At 41.3% G+C, this 15,884-nt stretch overlaps 1 protein-coding gene across 1 annotated transcript in view; it reads right to left on the reverse strand.

Moving 5' to 3' along the window:
• hadh (hydroxyacyl-CoA dehydrogenase) overlaps nt 1-5,982 on the reverse strand; it is a 51,720-nt gene extending 45,738 nt beyond the window's left edge. The window contains exon 1 of the mRNA XM_063046809.1: nt 5,824-5,982. Within this exon, the coding sequence (XP_062902879.1) occupies nt 5,824-5,934 (111 nt within the window). The 5' untranslated portion in view covers nt 5,935-5,982. The remainder of the gene's footprint in view (nt 1-5,823) is intronic.
• Between the last annotated feature and the right edge of the window lie 9,902 nt (nt 5,983-15,884).

Genomic DNA, 15,884 nt, shown 5'->3' on the forward strand with positions numbered 1-15,884 from the left:
ATGTACTGGGTGGGCACAGGAGTACATTCAGCCAGAGACTCATTCCACCGAGATGCAGCACAGAGCATCATAGGAGGTCATTCCTGCCTGTGGCCATCAAACTTTACAACTCCTCCCTTGGAGGGTCAGACAGTCTGAGCCAATAAGTTGGTCCTGGACTTATTTCATAATTTACTGGCATAATTTACATATTACTATTTAACTATCTATGGTTCTATTACTATTTATTATTTATGGTGCAACTGTAACGAAAACCAATTTCCCCCGGGATCAATAAAGTATGACTATGACTATTTGAACCTATACTCAGTACACCTGCTCGTTAATGCAGATACCTAATTAGCTAACCATGTGGCAGCAGCTCAATGCATAAAAGCATGCAGACGTGGTCAAGAGGTTCAGTTGTTGTTCAAAACAAATATTAGAATGGGAAAGAAATATGATCCAAGTGACGTTATCCGTGGAATGATTGTTAATCACACACCAGTCCCTGGAGTCTGCAAAGAACAGTATGAAAAACAATAAAATATCCAGTGAGCAGCAGTTCTATGGGCAAATAAGCCTTGTTAATGAAATCAGAGGAGATAGCCTAGCTAGTTCAAGCTGACCAGGAAGGTGACATTATCCACACATTACAACAGTGGTGTGCAGAAGAGCATATCTGAACGCACAATACATTGCATCTTGAAGTAGATGGGCTACAGCAGCAGCAGATCACTCTGGGTTCCACTCTTGTATCTAATAAAGTGGCCACTGAATGTTTATAGTAGCTTTAGGGTGGGCTAGCAAGTTTGCAGAAGACAAAGGTTGTCGGTGTTGTAGATATTGGTATGGTTTATTATAGTGTTGCCTGATGCCGGTCCCCTAGGCCTGAGTCCACGTAGTAGTAGTAGTAGTAGCAACACACATCAAAGTTGCTGGTGAACGCAGCAGGCCAGGCAGCATCTCTAGGAAGAGGTACAGTCCTGACGAAGGGTCTCGGCCTGAAACGTCGACTGTACCTCTTCCTAGAGATGCTGCCTGGCCTGCTGCGTTCACCAGCAACTTTGATGTGTGTTGCTTGAATTTCCAGCATCTGCAGAATTCCTGTTGTTTGCGTAGTAGTTGTAGTAGTTATTATAGTCACATGTACCAAAATATAGTGAAGAGCTAGACTTGCATACTATTTAAACAGATTAAATTATTACACAATACATTGAGCTAGAATAAGGTAAAGCAATAACATACAGAATAAAGTGTAAAAGCTACCGAAGTACAGTGCAGATAAGCGATAAAGTGCAAGATCGTAACAAAGATAGCTTAAAAATTACAATGGGGCACAGCTAGGATACAGAGTTGAGCTGAGAAGAGGCAGATAAAATTCAATCCAGAAAAGTGTGAAGTGATACACTTTAGAAAGTTGAAGGCAGAATACATGATTAATTGTAGAGTTCTTAGCAGCGTGGAGATACAGAGGGATCTTGGAATCCAAATCCATAGATCCCTCAAAGTTGCTGTGCAAGTTGGTAGGGTGGTAAAAGGTGTATGATGTGTTGGCCTTCATTAATCAAGGGATTGAGTTCAAGAACCCACAAGATAAATGTTGCAGCTCTATAACACTCTGGTTAGACCACAATAGTATATTGTACAGTTCTAGTTGCCTCATTATAAGAAGGACGTGGAAGCCTTAGAGAGAGTACAAAGGAGGCCGCCTGGATTAAAGAACATGCTTATGAGGAAAGCTTGAGTGAGTAGGGCTTTTCTCCTTCGAGTGAAGAATAATAACAGGCAACTTGATAGAGGTATATAAGAGGATAGCGATAGGGTGTACAGCTAGTGCCTCTTAACCAGGGCAGCAAAAGCTAAGGGATAATACCAGAGTACAACCCTTTAAGGTGAGTGGAGAAAGGTTTAGGGGAGATGTCAGAGGTGAGTTTTTGTTTATACACAGAAGGGTAAGTGTTTCGAATGCTGGAGATGGAGGTAGTGGCTTATACAGCGGTGGTACCCTTAGACAGGCACATGGATGAAAGAAAAAAAATGGGGGATTATCTGTGGTGTAGAAGGGAAAGTTTAGATTGATTGAGAAATAGGTTAAAAGGATGGAACAACATCATGGGCTGAAGGGCCCATACTGTGCTGTATTGTTCTATGTTCTAATCCAAGACAACAAATCAATATGCAATTATAATGTTTGAAATTATTAAAACTGTATTGCACATCACCCTTTAACCCATTCAGAGGGATAGAAGGGAACCCGTGACATAACTTAAAGAGCAAGAAAGTTCTTTTAATCTTGTGGCCTACTTGAACTATTTAGTTAATCTGCTGACAGCTTGCTTTCTACAAGTATGGTAGTCATGGTGGTACTTAGATGAACACAGGGTTTACAAGGTTAAATCCCATCACAATAGTTAAGGGGCTTGGAAAGTTCTATTGAGGAACTATAGATAAACTGCTGCAATGCAATTTAAAAATGGTAAATCATTGCTGAAGACAGTGAAAGTCAAAGCTGGTGGATGGGGTGTCAATCAAGCAGGCTGCTTTTTCTGGATGGTACTTAGCAATTTGTGTTCTTAAGAGCTACATTCACCTATTTCATCAATCTTCTTAAGTCCAGATTCAGGAAGAATTCAGAAAGTTGGGAAGAAAGTTGACAGGCTAGTAACAAACTGAAGTTCAGAACATGGTCAGGATTTGGCCTAGCCAACTAGAGAAAGGGAAACAGCGAAGAGAAAATAATGAGATGGTTTCAATTTTAAGGACTAAGAACTCTGAGATCTTTCACTTGGAGGAGACATAGGAGAGGGCCAAAAAAAACTGCAGCAAAGGAATCCAGTTGTGAAATGGTCCCTCCACATACGGTAAGGAATAGCTGAACTGACTGATAGAGAAATCCATTTTAGCCCAATTCCTTCCAAGACGAGATGAGGGCTCTAACTGGAGGATGGTTTCAATCGACAAAGCTACAATTCCATCCCTATGCTGCAATAACAACAGATTAACATTTGTTCCACACCTCTACTGATAGTTCCCTTAGGAGATCAGGCAGAAGATATATCTCAAAAGAAGTGTGGAAGAGGGTTAGCAAGCTGGGGCCCTGCCATGGGAGCAGGTACCTGTTTCAAGTGAGTAGAATCCTACTGTTTTCTTCCCCCACCCTAACTCAGTTGTCATGGCATTAATGAATTTGAAATATTGTTCTATTACATCAGAATATACCAATTGAACTTACAGGAAACTTTTAAATATCCAGTCAGGTTGATCAAATAATTAATTAGATTTTTTAAAAATTAAAAATGAAACTGAGCCATGATAAAAATGTTAATCTCTCAGTTTCTGTTGCTTCAAGAATATGTTTCAGCAGGATCCAGCTTTTCCTAGATGTAGTTTTCTTGTTGATGAAACTGACTACATATCCCAAAAGATCACTAGATTTAAGACCTCTGCAGTGTTTTACTTTTGCATTCAGTTATAACAAAAACCAGTCTGGATATTAAAATAAAGGGAGCAGGATACCATACAACCCTTAGCAAAACCAAAGCAGATCTATCTCAATGCCATTTTCCTGCACTATGCCCATATCGCCCATTTCCCTAAAAATCTGGAAATCTATCAATCCTTGTTTTGAGTGTACTCAGAGCCTTCACTGCCTTCTGGGATAAAGAGCCTCAAAGATTCATCAGCCTCTTAATATAGAAATTTTTCTTCACAGTCCTAAATATCTTGCCCTCTATTCTGATACTTCAACACCATGTTCTAGACTGTTCAACAGGGGATACACCTTCCATGCATCCAGCCTGTCAAGTTCTGCAAGATCTTTACAAGTTTCCATGAGATCACTTCTCATTCTTCAAAAATCTCAAAATACAGGCCTGGTTTACTCAATCTCTGCTCACATAGCAACTCAACTGGTGAAACTTGACCTCACTAGCTGGGTAACAAGAGTAAAGCTGCTGTCTCCAGGAGACACAGGAGACTACACATGCTGGAATGTGGAGCAATAAACATGATGCTGAAGAAAATCAGCAGGTCAGCTTGCTCTGCATAAGATTCGAATTTATGTTGCTAGATGTATACAAAGAGCTTAAATTTAAATCCCATAATATTTAGATCGTTTGGGAGGTTCTATTCAAGAACCATGCATGACCTGCTGCAATGCACTTTATAAATGGTACACCACAGCACCCTGGAAGACAGCAAAAAAGACCCCAAGACATACGAGCAGAAGTAGGCCATTTGGCCCATTGAGTCTGTTCCACCATTTCATCATGTTTGATCTAGTTTTCCTCAGTCCCAATCTCCTGTCTTTCCCCCATATCCCTTCCTGCCCTGATCAATCAAGAATCCATCAACCTCTGCCTTAAATATACATACAGACTTGGCCTTCACAGCTGCCTGTGGCAACAAATTCCAGATTCATCACTCTTTGGCTAAAGAAATCTTCATCTAAAAGGACACTCCTCTATTCTGAGGCTGTGTCGTCTAGTCTTGGATTCTCCGACCTTGGAAACATCCTCTCCACATCCACTCTATCAAGGCCTTTCACCATTTGATAGGTTTCAATTAGGTAACCCACCATTTTTCTGAATTCTAGTGAATACAGGCCGAGAGCCACCAAAAGCTCTTCACATAGCATGCGATTCAATCCTGGAATCACTTTCATGAACCTCCTTTGAACCCCCTCCAGTGTCAGCACATCCTTTCCAAGATAAGGGGCCCAAAACTGCTTATAATTTTCTAAATGAGGCCTCACCAGTGCTTTGTAAAGTCTCAACATTACAACATTCTTGCTTTTGTATTCCAGTCCTTTTGAAATGAATGAATCAAATATCGCTGTGATGATTGTACGTTCTAGTATCAATTGTTTGGCGACAATAAAGTATAACATTACATTTGTCTTCCTCATGACAGACTCAACCCGCAAATCACAAATCCTGCACAAGGACTCTTTGCACCTCAGTTTTTTTGTATTTTCTCTCCATTTAGAAAATAGTCAACCCTTTCATTTCTTCTGCCAAAGTAATGGCCATACACTTCCCCGCACTGTATTCCATTTGAACGATTACGCTGTTAGAAAGTGTCAATCAAGCAGGTTGTTTTTCCTGATGAGATTAAGCAGTTTGCATTCTTAGAGCTACTCTCACCTATTCCATCAAACTCCTTAAGTGCAGATGGTAGAGAAGAAAACTCAGTAAAATGTGAAGTGAGTGGTAACCTAGTAACAGATTAAAGATCAGAACATGGTCTGAATTTGGCTCTGTCTGCTAGAAGTGACAAAAAAAACCTAATGAGATCATCCCAACAAGATCTTGCAGTTGGAGGAGACAAGGGAGAGGGATGATACTGCATGCCCCACTGTGTTCCTCCTGTTTGTTGCTCGATTTTCCTCCGGGTGCCGTCTCCACCAAGACTCCACATAATTGGACTTATCCATCTCTGTTCAGATGCTACAAACGTTATGGGGGAAAAAAATCTTAATATTTTGTCAAACAAAAAACAAACAGTGGTCCCATACTGAATAACTGTTCCTTAGTAATTAAATGCAGGTTCTTGCTATGCTCCACAGAATGCAACCTAAACTATGGAAGAGTTTGTGAAAAAACAGTCAGGGATGGGCATCCCAGACGAATGTACCCCGCTACCGGAACCTGGAGGGCAGGATTTGCTCCAGCCGTTCGACCTTGCTCCATTTGAATTTAAATTCCATCCCGCGCAGACCTAACTGTTAGGCTTACGCCCTTTCCTGGGACCCTCGCCCTGGAGCCTATCTAATCAGGAGGAGTGGGGAGGGCGCATAGTGCTGCCAACCGCCTCGAGTCTCACTGTTCGCCGCTCGATTACCTGGGCGATGCCAGTGCCCATTAGCCCACCGCCGATCACCGTAATATGCTTGATGGCCAGGCTGCTGGAGGAGGACATGGCTCGAAAGAAGTGGCGGGTGAGAAACGCCATGGCATCCAACTGCGAAAGCACTGCGGGAGAGCCGTGACTGTGACTGCTAGCAATAGGACAGCAGCCCTGCCAATCATTTTATGGGGGCAGGGCAGGAGTCGGAGCTTCCAATACTATTCGTCAATGTATAGTGGAACCCCACCCCGTCCACTTGTCAATCACCTCGTGGGCGGGGTTTGATTTGGAGGTCGAGTTATTTGCTTTGACAATCATTCTCGTGGTAAGCGCCGCGCTTTGTCAAACATTTTTGCGGTGTTCCACCTAAAATATTAATCACTTTAGGGTTAGAAAATTATTCTTTTAAGGATGGAGCGTCTGTCTTTGTCAATCATTCGAGGAGCACCCGGCATTGCCAATCATTTAGGGGTGTTCCACCTAAATGTCAGTCACTTTAGGGTTGGAACATCCCCCTTTAAAAATCATTGAAGTGTTGGTGCGTCTGTCTTTGTCAGTCATTAGAGGATTGACAAAGGCCCGGGGTGAAGTCTCCAGTGTTCATCATTGAATCAAGTGGAGCACTTGCATTTTAAGGGAATGGTTTAAAAACTACGCCCGGCTCGCCTTGTCAATCATTGTGAGAAAGGCGTTCCAAACTTGTCAATCATTGAAAATCAAAAGTTCGCTGACGCTGAAATGTTGAAATTAAGAGCAGGAAATACTGAAAACTGCAGCTTAGGCAGCATCAGAATCAGATTTATTATCACTGACATATGACATGATTTCTTTGTTTTGCTGCAACAGTACAGTGGTGACATAAAATTAATATAAATTACAAAAACCGTGTTAAAAAAGGAATAATGAGTTAGTGTTCATGTGTTCATTGACCATACAGTAATAGTATTGGTTTGTGTTTATTATTGACATTGACATCCATTAATAGTATTGTTATTAGTTCTATATTGTCACATGCACCGAGGCATAAGAGGGCATGATCTGAATGGTGAAGGTCCTTAGTGATGGACGCTGCCTTCTTGAATCATCACCTCTTGATGACGTCCTTTATTGTTTGTGCCCGTGATGGATGGACCTGGTTGAGTCTATAACCCTCTGCAACCTCTTTCTAATCTGTGCTTTGGAGCCTCTATACCAGGTTGTGATGCAATGAGTAAGAATCCTCTCCAACCCTTTACATTTTCTACCCACCTAGCTTCTCCTCTCACCTTCTAGTTGTCCTCTTTCCCCTCATCCCACCCTTTTATCCTGTCATCTTCCCCCTTCCTTTCCAGTCCTGAAGAAGGGTCTCGGCCCAAAACGTTGACTGTTTATTTATTTATTTATTTATTTATTTATTACTGTGATTTTAGTCACTGGAGGGACAATAAAGCTGGTGATATAAAGTCTTTATTCATCAAGACAAGCAGGTATTCTCCTGGAGACCCTCCAGAACTTCTAAGCACCAATTTCTAGACTCCCAAAATATCACAGTGTTGAGGATGACTCACAGAATGAACAACTAATCAGAATATTAAGTGACAAAATAGACTAGTCCTGAAATATGCATTAAGATGTAGGGACAACACTTTCAACAATGTGTAAGTATTAACACTCAAATTGCTGGAGGAAATCAGCAGGCTAGACTGCATCTATGGAGGAAAGTGAATAGTCAATGTTTTGTGCTGAAATCCTTGCCAGGACTTGGAAATGAAGTGGGGCAGAGCCAGATTAAAAGGGTAGGAGGATCAGAAGGAGCACAAACTGGCAGGAGATAGATGAATCTAGGTAAGATGGGAAAGGCAGCAGGGTGGGGAAGGGAAAAAGGGAATTGCCTATTTCATATTTCAGTAATATTTGAGTAATATCATGCATATCTTGTTTGATTAGGCATTCTTTGTTTACATAATTCATTATAGGTTAAATGTAAGAAGTAATGAATGGCACATGTCATTTGGCCACCACGTCATATGTGAGTGCCTTACTAAAAAATAGGAAAAGATAAACTAAGTAAACAAAGTATCCCGGCTCCTGTGTTCTTCTTTCAATTAGTTTCTGAAGTTAAAAAACATAACAGTAGCAATGAGGAAGTTTTACGATGAACATAAGGCAACAACCTACCTGTTGCAGCACAGCATGTTTTTCTTTGGTAGGGGACAGAGACGTTTGAAGAAGGCAGAAAATGGATTAAATTAACGAGCATTGAGTATGGCCATGGACAATGAGTACCAGATGTTAATAATAATAAATAAAAGAAGCAGAAATGGCTGGCTACATCAGAAAGGCAGACACGTTCAATTGCACATTCAATAATACTGTACAAATTGAGCAGTAATTTGAAGCAAATGAAATATCCGATGAAAAATTAGTGCCGTTGTTGCTGAGTGCAGTGGGTGAAAAGGCATACAGTTTGCTTAGACGTTTAACTGCTCCAACCAAACCAGCCAACATGAGTTTTGCTGCTATCATAAATGTAATGCAGGAACATTTAGAACCAAAACCCATTATTGATTGCAGAATACTTTAGGCTTCATCTATCTGAATCAAAAGGAAAGGGAGTCCATTTCAGCTTACCTGGCTGAACTGAAGAATTGCGTGATCATTGTTGGTTCTGTGATGGGCTTAATGATACAGTGAGAAATCATTTAGTTTGTGGAATCTTGCAAGAAAGCATTCAAAAACAGCTCCTAACTGAAGCTGAACTCATATTTAAGAGAACAGGTTAAATCGCTTTATCAATGGAAACAGCAGACAGAATGCAATGGTGTTGCAATCAGCAATGAAAGTAAGTGTGAACAAAATTGCAATATCTAAACAGAAACCAGCCTGGCCGAACAAATCGTGTTATCATTGTGACAGGGGCTCACAAATACCAGACCAATGTAGGTTTAAAGGCGAGATTGCAGAAAATACAACAAAGTAGGACACATATAAAGAGCATGTTGGGCAGACAAAAATAAATGGACTGCACAGGAAAGAGAAAAAGATAAAAAGTTGAGTTGCAGTTTCAAAAAGAGCACTAATTTGCATGCTGTTGATGAAAAACCTGATAACGATGAGAGTGACACAGCACTGTTAGCCTTGAGATTTACAATGTGAAAGCTAACAAGAGACAAGCAATATGGCTTACAGCAGAAGTGAATGGCAAATGAATTAAAATCAAATTAGCTCAGCTGTTTCAGTTATTCAACAAAATGAGTTTGAATGGTACTTAAAATGTATGCTACAGAATCCTGCAAAATCCAGCTAACAAGGAGAAAAGATAACTCCTGCGGAAAGTACATTGGTAACAGAGAAATACAACAAACAACAAGATTCTCCCTTCAGAAAACTATGCCTATTTTGCCCTGTTTTATCATGTGCCTCCAAATACCCCAAAACCTCATTATTAATAATAGACTCTAACATCTTTCCAACCACTGATGTCAGTCTAACTGGCTTATAATTTTCTTTCTTCTGCCTCTCTTCCTTCTTAAAGAGTCAGGTGACGTGCACAATTTTCTAGTCCCCAGGAACCATTCCAGAATCTAGTGAGTCTTGAAAGTTCATTACGAATGCCACCACAATCTCTTCAGCGACCTCCTTCAGAACCCTGGGGTATAGTCTATCTGCTCCAAGTGATTTATTTACCTTAAGGCTTTTTAGCTTCTCAAGCACCTCCCCCTCGGTAATAGCAAAAATACTCACTCATGACCCCTGACACCCTCACATTTCTGGCATTTAGCTAGTGTCTTCCACAGTGAAGAATGATGCAAAATACTTATTAAGTTCCTTCATCATTTTTTATCCTCCATTACGACCTCTCCATTGTTATTTTCCAGAGGTCCAATAGCCTCTTGTCACTCTTTATCCATTTGAAAAAAACTGGCTTTTTCCAATCAACATGCATATTGAAATTCCTCATGATTCTTGCAACATTGCCCTGTTTACTTGCCATGTTATCTTCCATTATAACTTATGGCCCACATTCTGGCTGTTGTTCGCAGCCCTATATTCCACGATTGATGAAGGCCAATACACCGTACACCTTCTTAACCACAGAGTCAACCTGCACAGCTGCTTTGAGTGTCCTATGGACTCGGACCCCAAGATCCCTCTGATCCTCCACACTGTCAAGAGTCTTACCATTAATACTATATTCTGCCATCATATTTGACCTACCAAAATGAACCACTTCACACTTATCTGGGCTGAACTCCATCTGCCAAGTCTTAGCCCAGTTTTGCATCCTATCAATGTCCCGCTGTAACCTCTGACAGCCCTCCACACCATCCACAACACCCCTAACCTTTGTGTCATCAGCAAACTTACTAACCCATCCCTCCACTTCCTCATCCAAGTCATTTATAAAAATCACGAAGAGTAAGGGTCCCAGAACTCCACTCTGAGGCACTCCACTGGTGACCAACCTCCATGCAGAATATGACCCGTCTACAACCACTCTTTGCCTTCTGTGGGCAAGCCAGTTCTGCATCCACAAAGCAATGTCCCCTTGGATTCCATGCCTCCTTACTTTCTCAATAAGCCTTGCATGGGGTACCTTATCAAACACCTTGCTGAAATCCATATACACTACACCTACTGCTCTTCCTTCATCAATGTGTTTAGTCACATCCTCAAAAAATTCAATCAGGCTCGTAAGGCACAACCTGCCCTTGACAAAGCCATGCTGACTATTCCTAATCATATTATAGCTCTCCAAATGTTCATAAATCCTGCCTCTGAGGATCTTCTCCATCAACTTACCCACCACTGAGGTAAGACTCACTGGTCTATAATTTCCTGGGCTATCTCTACTCCCTTTCTTGAATAAAGGAACAACATCCGCAACCCTCCAATCCTCTGGAACCTCTCCCATCCCCATTGATGATGCAAAGATCATCGCCAAAGGCTCAGCAATCTCCTACCTCGCCTCCCACAGTAGCCTGGGGTACATCTCATCCGGTCCCGGTGACTTATCCAACTTGATGCTTCCGAAAGCTCCAGCACATCCTCTTTCTTAATATCTACATTCTCAAGCTTTTCAGTCTGCTGCAAGTCATCCCTACAATCGCCAAGATCCTTTTCCATAGTGAATACTGAAGTAAAGTATTCATTAAGTACCTCTGCTGTTTCCTCCGGTTCCATACATACTTTCCCACTGTCACACTTGATAGGTCCTATTCTTTCACAAATTATCCTCTTGCTCTTCACATACTTGTAGAATGCCTTGGGTTTTTCCTTAATCCTGCCTGCCAAGGCCTTCTCATGGCCCCTTCTGGCTCTCCTAATTTCCTTCTTAGGCTCTTTCCTATTAGCCCTATAATCTTCTAGATTTCTAACATTACCTAGCTCCCTGAACCTTTTGTAAGCTTTTCTTTTCTTCTTGACTAGATTTACAACAGCCCTTGTACACCATGGTTCCTGTACCCTACCATAACTTCCCTGTCTCATTGGAATGTACCTCTGCAGAACTCCACCCAAATATCCCCTGAACATTTGCCACATTTCTGTCCTACATTTCCCTGAGAACATTTGTTCTCAACTTATGCTTCCAAGTTCCTGCCTAATAGCCTCATATTTCCCCTTACTCCAGTTAAACATTTCCCTAACTTGTCTGTTCCTATCCCTCTCTAATGGTAAAGGAAATAGAATTGTGATCACTATCTCCAAAATGCTCTCCCACTGAGAGATCTGACAGCTGACCAGGTTCATTTCCCAGTACCAGATAAAGTACAGCCTCTCCTCTTGTAGGCTTATCTACATATTGTGTCAAAAAACCTTCCTGAACACAGCTAACAAACTCCATCCCATCTAAACCCCTTGTTCTAGGGAAATGCCAATCGATATTTGGGAAATTAAATGTTTCTTATCTTGAAACATTGCTTGACAGTGATAATTACAAAATGTTCACAAGATTTCTCTATTTCCTTTTTAAATAAATCTATGGGAAACAATTAACATTTGATAGAATGGCAGAAAATAGAATTTTGTATGAAGGTAAGACAAAATATTTCAGCCTCTGTAATTACTTCTTAAATCATGTTGTAGCTGGATACCAGTCAGTGGGTGGCGCTATGTAGCCATAGCCCAAGGCCCAGAAGGAAAACAGCCATTAGTTCCAGGTAATTTACATATTGTGAGTCATCCAAATTTAATTTATTTTTATACAAGGGTAACAATATTCTTGAATGTGTCAGGCTGAATTATGGGTTCAATTCCCAGTGTGACAAATGTCTTCTTACTCAGAATAATGAATGCTACCAAATGATGCAAGGCTGACACTCAAAATATTATTTAGTGGAAAAGGGATTTTTGAACTTTAGTCGTAATGGAGATAAAAGGGCCTATTCCCCTAAAACCTATTTGTTTACTGTTAAACTAACATAATTTTGTAAGTGCTGGCACTGGAACTATTCTTTCATGGAAGCTGCTGCATAAGCAAAGATACTCGTTGGTTTTACAAACAGAGTGATGAAAATACCATGTAGGACTTTGCTCCATTGTGTAACATTCTTCTTTTTTTTTCTAAAATGGCATTGACAATGGAATTAACTTGGTCAAAAATCCATGTTGTGTTGCAGCAACTTTTCAGATCTTGCTTTGGTTTTGGGGACTCCGTGGACCTTGTGATAGCTGAGGTCATTTTCCAATAAAAATCAACTGGGAATAGCCAAGGACAGGAAACTCCAATACCTACATCCTAGTGGTTCTTTCAGGGAACCTTAGCACGTCCTCAGGGCAGTATGTTTGAGCAACTTGTGTATCAGGTGCTTATGTATCTCCCAGAGGTCCAGACTTGGGATACACATATCCATCTGATACAGAAGTTAATATAGGAAGCAGTCTGGTGACCTGCAACTGAGGTGACTCTGGACAGACATTTAAATCATGTGACTTCTCCTTGATTAAATTTTCATGGAAGTAGTAAGGAATATAACTTTTTTAAGCAACCAAAAAAATAATTTCTGATGCCGGAGCCTGTGAAAAGTTTCCAGGCTCTTTATGGATGAATTTATAAAGGTAGCTTATTCATGTGGACTTAAGAAGGCATTTGATCAGAACATAACGGGAGCTGGGAAGCCATTAACTCTTCTAACCCAGCAGTGACATTCAATCCAATCCTGACTTTTAGAACATTTCCACTATCTCATCCTCCCTCCACTATATCATACACAAGCAGCATTCTTGCCGCGACTCAGGAAGTTATTCCATAATACTGTAGAGTTGAAGCAAAATATTTATTGGGGAGGAAATTCAAAACTGTAGGGTATAGAACTATTGGCAATGTTAGTATAATTAAAGTAGTGTGTAATTAAGAAACAAGAATTGTAGGTGTGCATCCATAATGTTGTACTGGAGACCAAAAATGTTGACTATCTCCTTCCTTTTGCATTTTCTGCCTGAACTGCTGAGTTCTTCTAGGAATTCGCTTTTTTTTGCTTCAGATTCTACCATCTGTGGTCTCTTGTGTTTCCATTTTAAGATTGAAGGAAGGAGTCAATCATTACTGATAGTGATGCAGTAGGGATGGGACAGGATTCATTCTCTTCCTGGCACCAGGTTAATTTCAACAGCTCACCTTTGTGCAGCTGGAAAAGCTACGCAGAACAGATTTAACATTTGCTCAACAATTATACCAAGTCAATTGTTATGTGCACAACTACAACGAGACACAAGTGCAATGAAAAGCTTGATTGCAACAGCATGCCAGGCATGTAGGTACAGAGTTACGTCAGAACATAAAGATGTTCAAGGTTGTTTAATGCAATTTCCAGTACACAAGTGTAAAGGAGAATGAAATAATTGTTATTCTGGATCTGATGTAGCACAACAAATCCAAATAAGATAAAGGACACAATAATAAAAAAGACAATAAATACAAACATATAAGATAGCTTATATATATACAGTATAGGTTGGTTGTATCTCTATAAAGTAACACTGGGCATAGATGACTCTGACAGGAAATGATAAAGTAGCGGTGGTGAGGAATGTGGAATGGTGGGTTAGTGGGTGGAGGTGTTTATTAGCATTACTGCTTGGGGTAAGTCACTGTTTTTGAATTAGGCTAAGATGCTCCTGATGGGAATGGGGCGAACAGTACATGAGCCGAGTGGGAAGGATTCTTCATGATGTTACTGACCCTTTCTGTGTACTTGATGGTGTGTAGGCTGGTGCTGGTAATGCACTGGGTAGTCTTGGCTACCCGTTGTACAGCCTTCCATGCCATGCAATGATACACCATGTTAGGATGTTCTTTGTTGCGCATCTGTAGAAGGGCATGAGTATAGATGTACATAGTTCAGCTCACTTCAGCCTTCTCAGAAAGTAAAGGCATTTGTGAGTTTCCCTGATTGTGTAGGATGTTTTTTTTTCTGACTAGCGACCAATCCAGACCTCAGAAGTCTGCGAGGAAGGGATTTCACTCAGGTCAATTGACCAAGTAGAACAAGGCAGTGGGGGATCGTGGCAGCTTATTTGAGCTCTGACCAGTGACCAATTGGAGTTTGGAATTGATTAGCAGGAGCAAATTAGTTTGGTATGGGTCCCCAAATCCAAAGAACTTTCTACAGGGGCACAACTGAGAGCCCCCTGACTGTCTGCATCATTGCCTGGTATAGGAACTGTACTTCCAACAATCAGAGGACTCTTCAGAGAGTGGAGCAGACAGCCCAGCACATCTGTAGATGTGAACTTCCCACTATTCAGGACATTTACAGAGACAGATGTATAAAAAGGGCCCAAAGGATCATTGGACTCCCAAGTCACCCTGACCACAAACTGTTCCAGCTGTTACCACCTGGGAAACAGTACTGCAGCATAAAAGCCAGGACCAACAGGCTCCAGGACAGCTTCTTCCACCAGGCCATCAGTCTGGGTAATTCATACTGATACAACTGTATTTCTATGTTATATTGACTGTTGTTGTACATACTATCTATTACAAATTACTATAAATTGCACATTGCACATTTAGACAGAGATGTAACAAAGATTTTTACTTGGTCATGTATGTGAAGGATGTAAGAAATAAAGTCAATTCAGTTCAATTCAAGTACAGCAGCCATCATCACAGCAGTTATAGTTGGAGCGGACAGACTTAGAGTGGTGAGGCTTTAGCTCTTCAAGCTCCAGCGAAGGCAAAAAAAAACAAAAGCTCCAGGTAAAGATTTTTTTACTTCTCTTCTTTACATCTGCCTAGTTAGGACATTAGAGATGCCAGGCAGAATAATTGAATGCTCCTCTTGTGGGATGTGGGAAGGCAGGAAGGCAGATGACTGTAACTGAGAGAAGTACATCCAGCAGCAGTTTGTAACAATCCACATTAAGGAGTTGAAGCTGAAACTGGATGAACTCTGGATCATTCAGGAGGCTGAAGGGGTTATAGATAGAACATATAGAGAGGTAGTTACACCCAAGGTGCAGGACCCAGGAAACAGGGCGACAATCAGGAAGGGAAATGTGGTTAAGGAGCCAATGCAGAGTACCCTTGTGGCCATCCAATTCAACAACAGGTACTGTATATCATTTTGGATATTGATGGGTGGGGGGGGAATGACCTACTAGAGGAAAGTCACAGTGGTCGGATCTCTGGCACTGGGTCTGTTTTTCTGATTCAGAAAGGAAGGAGGGAGAAGAGATGCGCTGTGGTGCAAGGGGATTCATTAGGGGAACAGACATGAGGTTCCCAGATGGTATGTTGTTGCCTCCCGGGTGCCAGGGTCCAGGACATCTTGGATTGAGTCCTCAGCATTCTTAAGTAGGAGGGTGAAAAGGCAGACGTCATGGTCCCTGTAGGTATCAATGACATGGACAAGTGGGACAAGTGACAAGGTTCTGCTAAAGGGCCAGACCTCGATCTGAATTGCTGCCTGCGCCACGTGCTAGTGAGGCCAGAACTAGGAAGATTATACAGTTTAACACATGGCTAAGGATTTGGTGTAGGAGGGAGAGCATAAGATTTTCAAATCATTGGGCTTTCCTCCAGGGAAGTTGGGACCTATACAGAAGGGGTGGTTTGCACCTGAACTGGAGGA

The sequence above is a fragment of the Mobula hypostoma genome, chromosome 4, assembly GCF_963921235.1.
Source record: "Mobula hypostoma chromosome 4, sMobHyp1.1, whole genome shotgun sequence".
Taxonomy (NCBI): Eukaryota; Metazoa; Chordata; class Chondrichthyes; order Myliobatiformes; family Myliobatidae; genus Mobula; species Mobula hypostoma.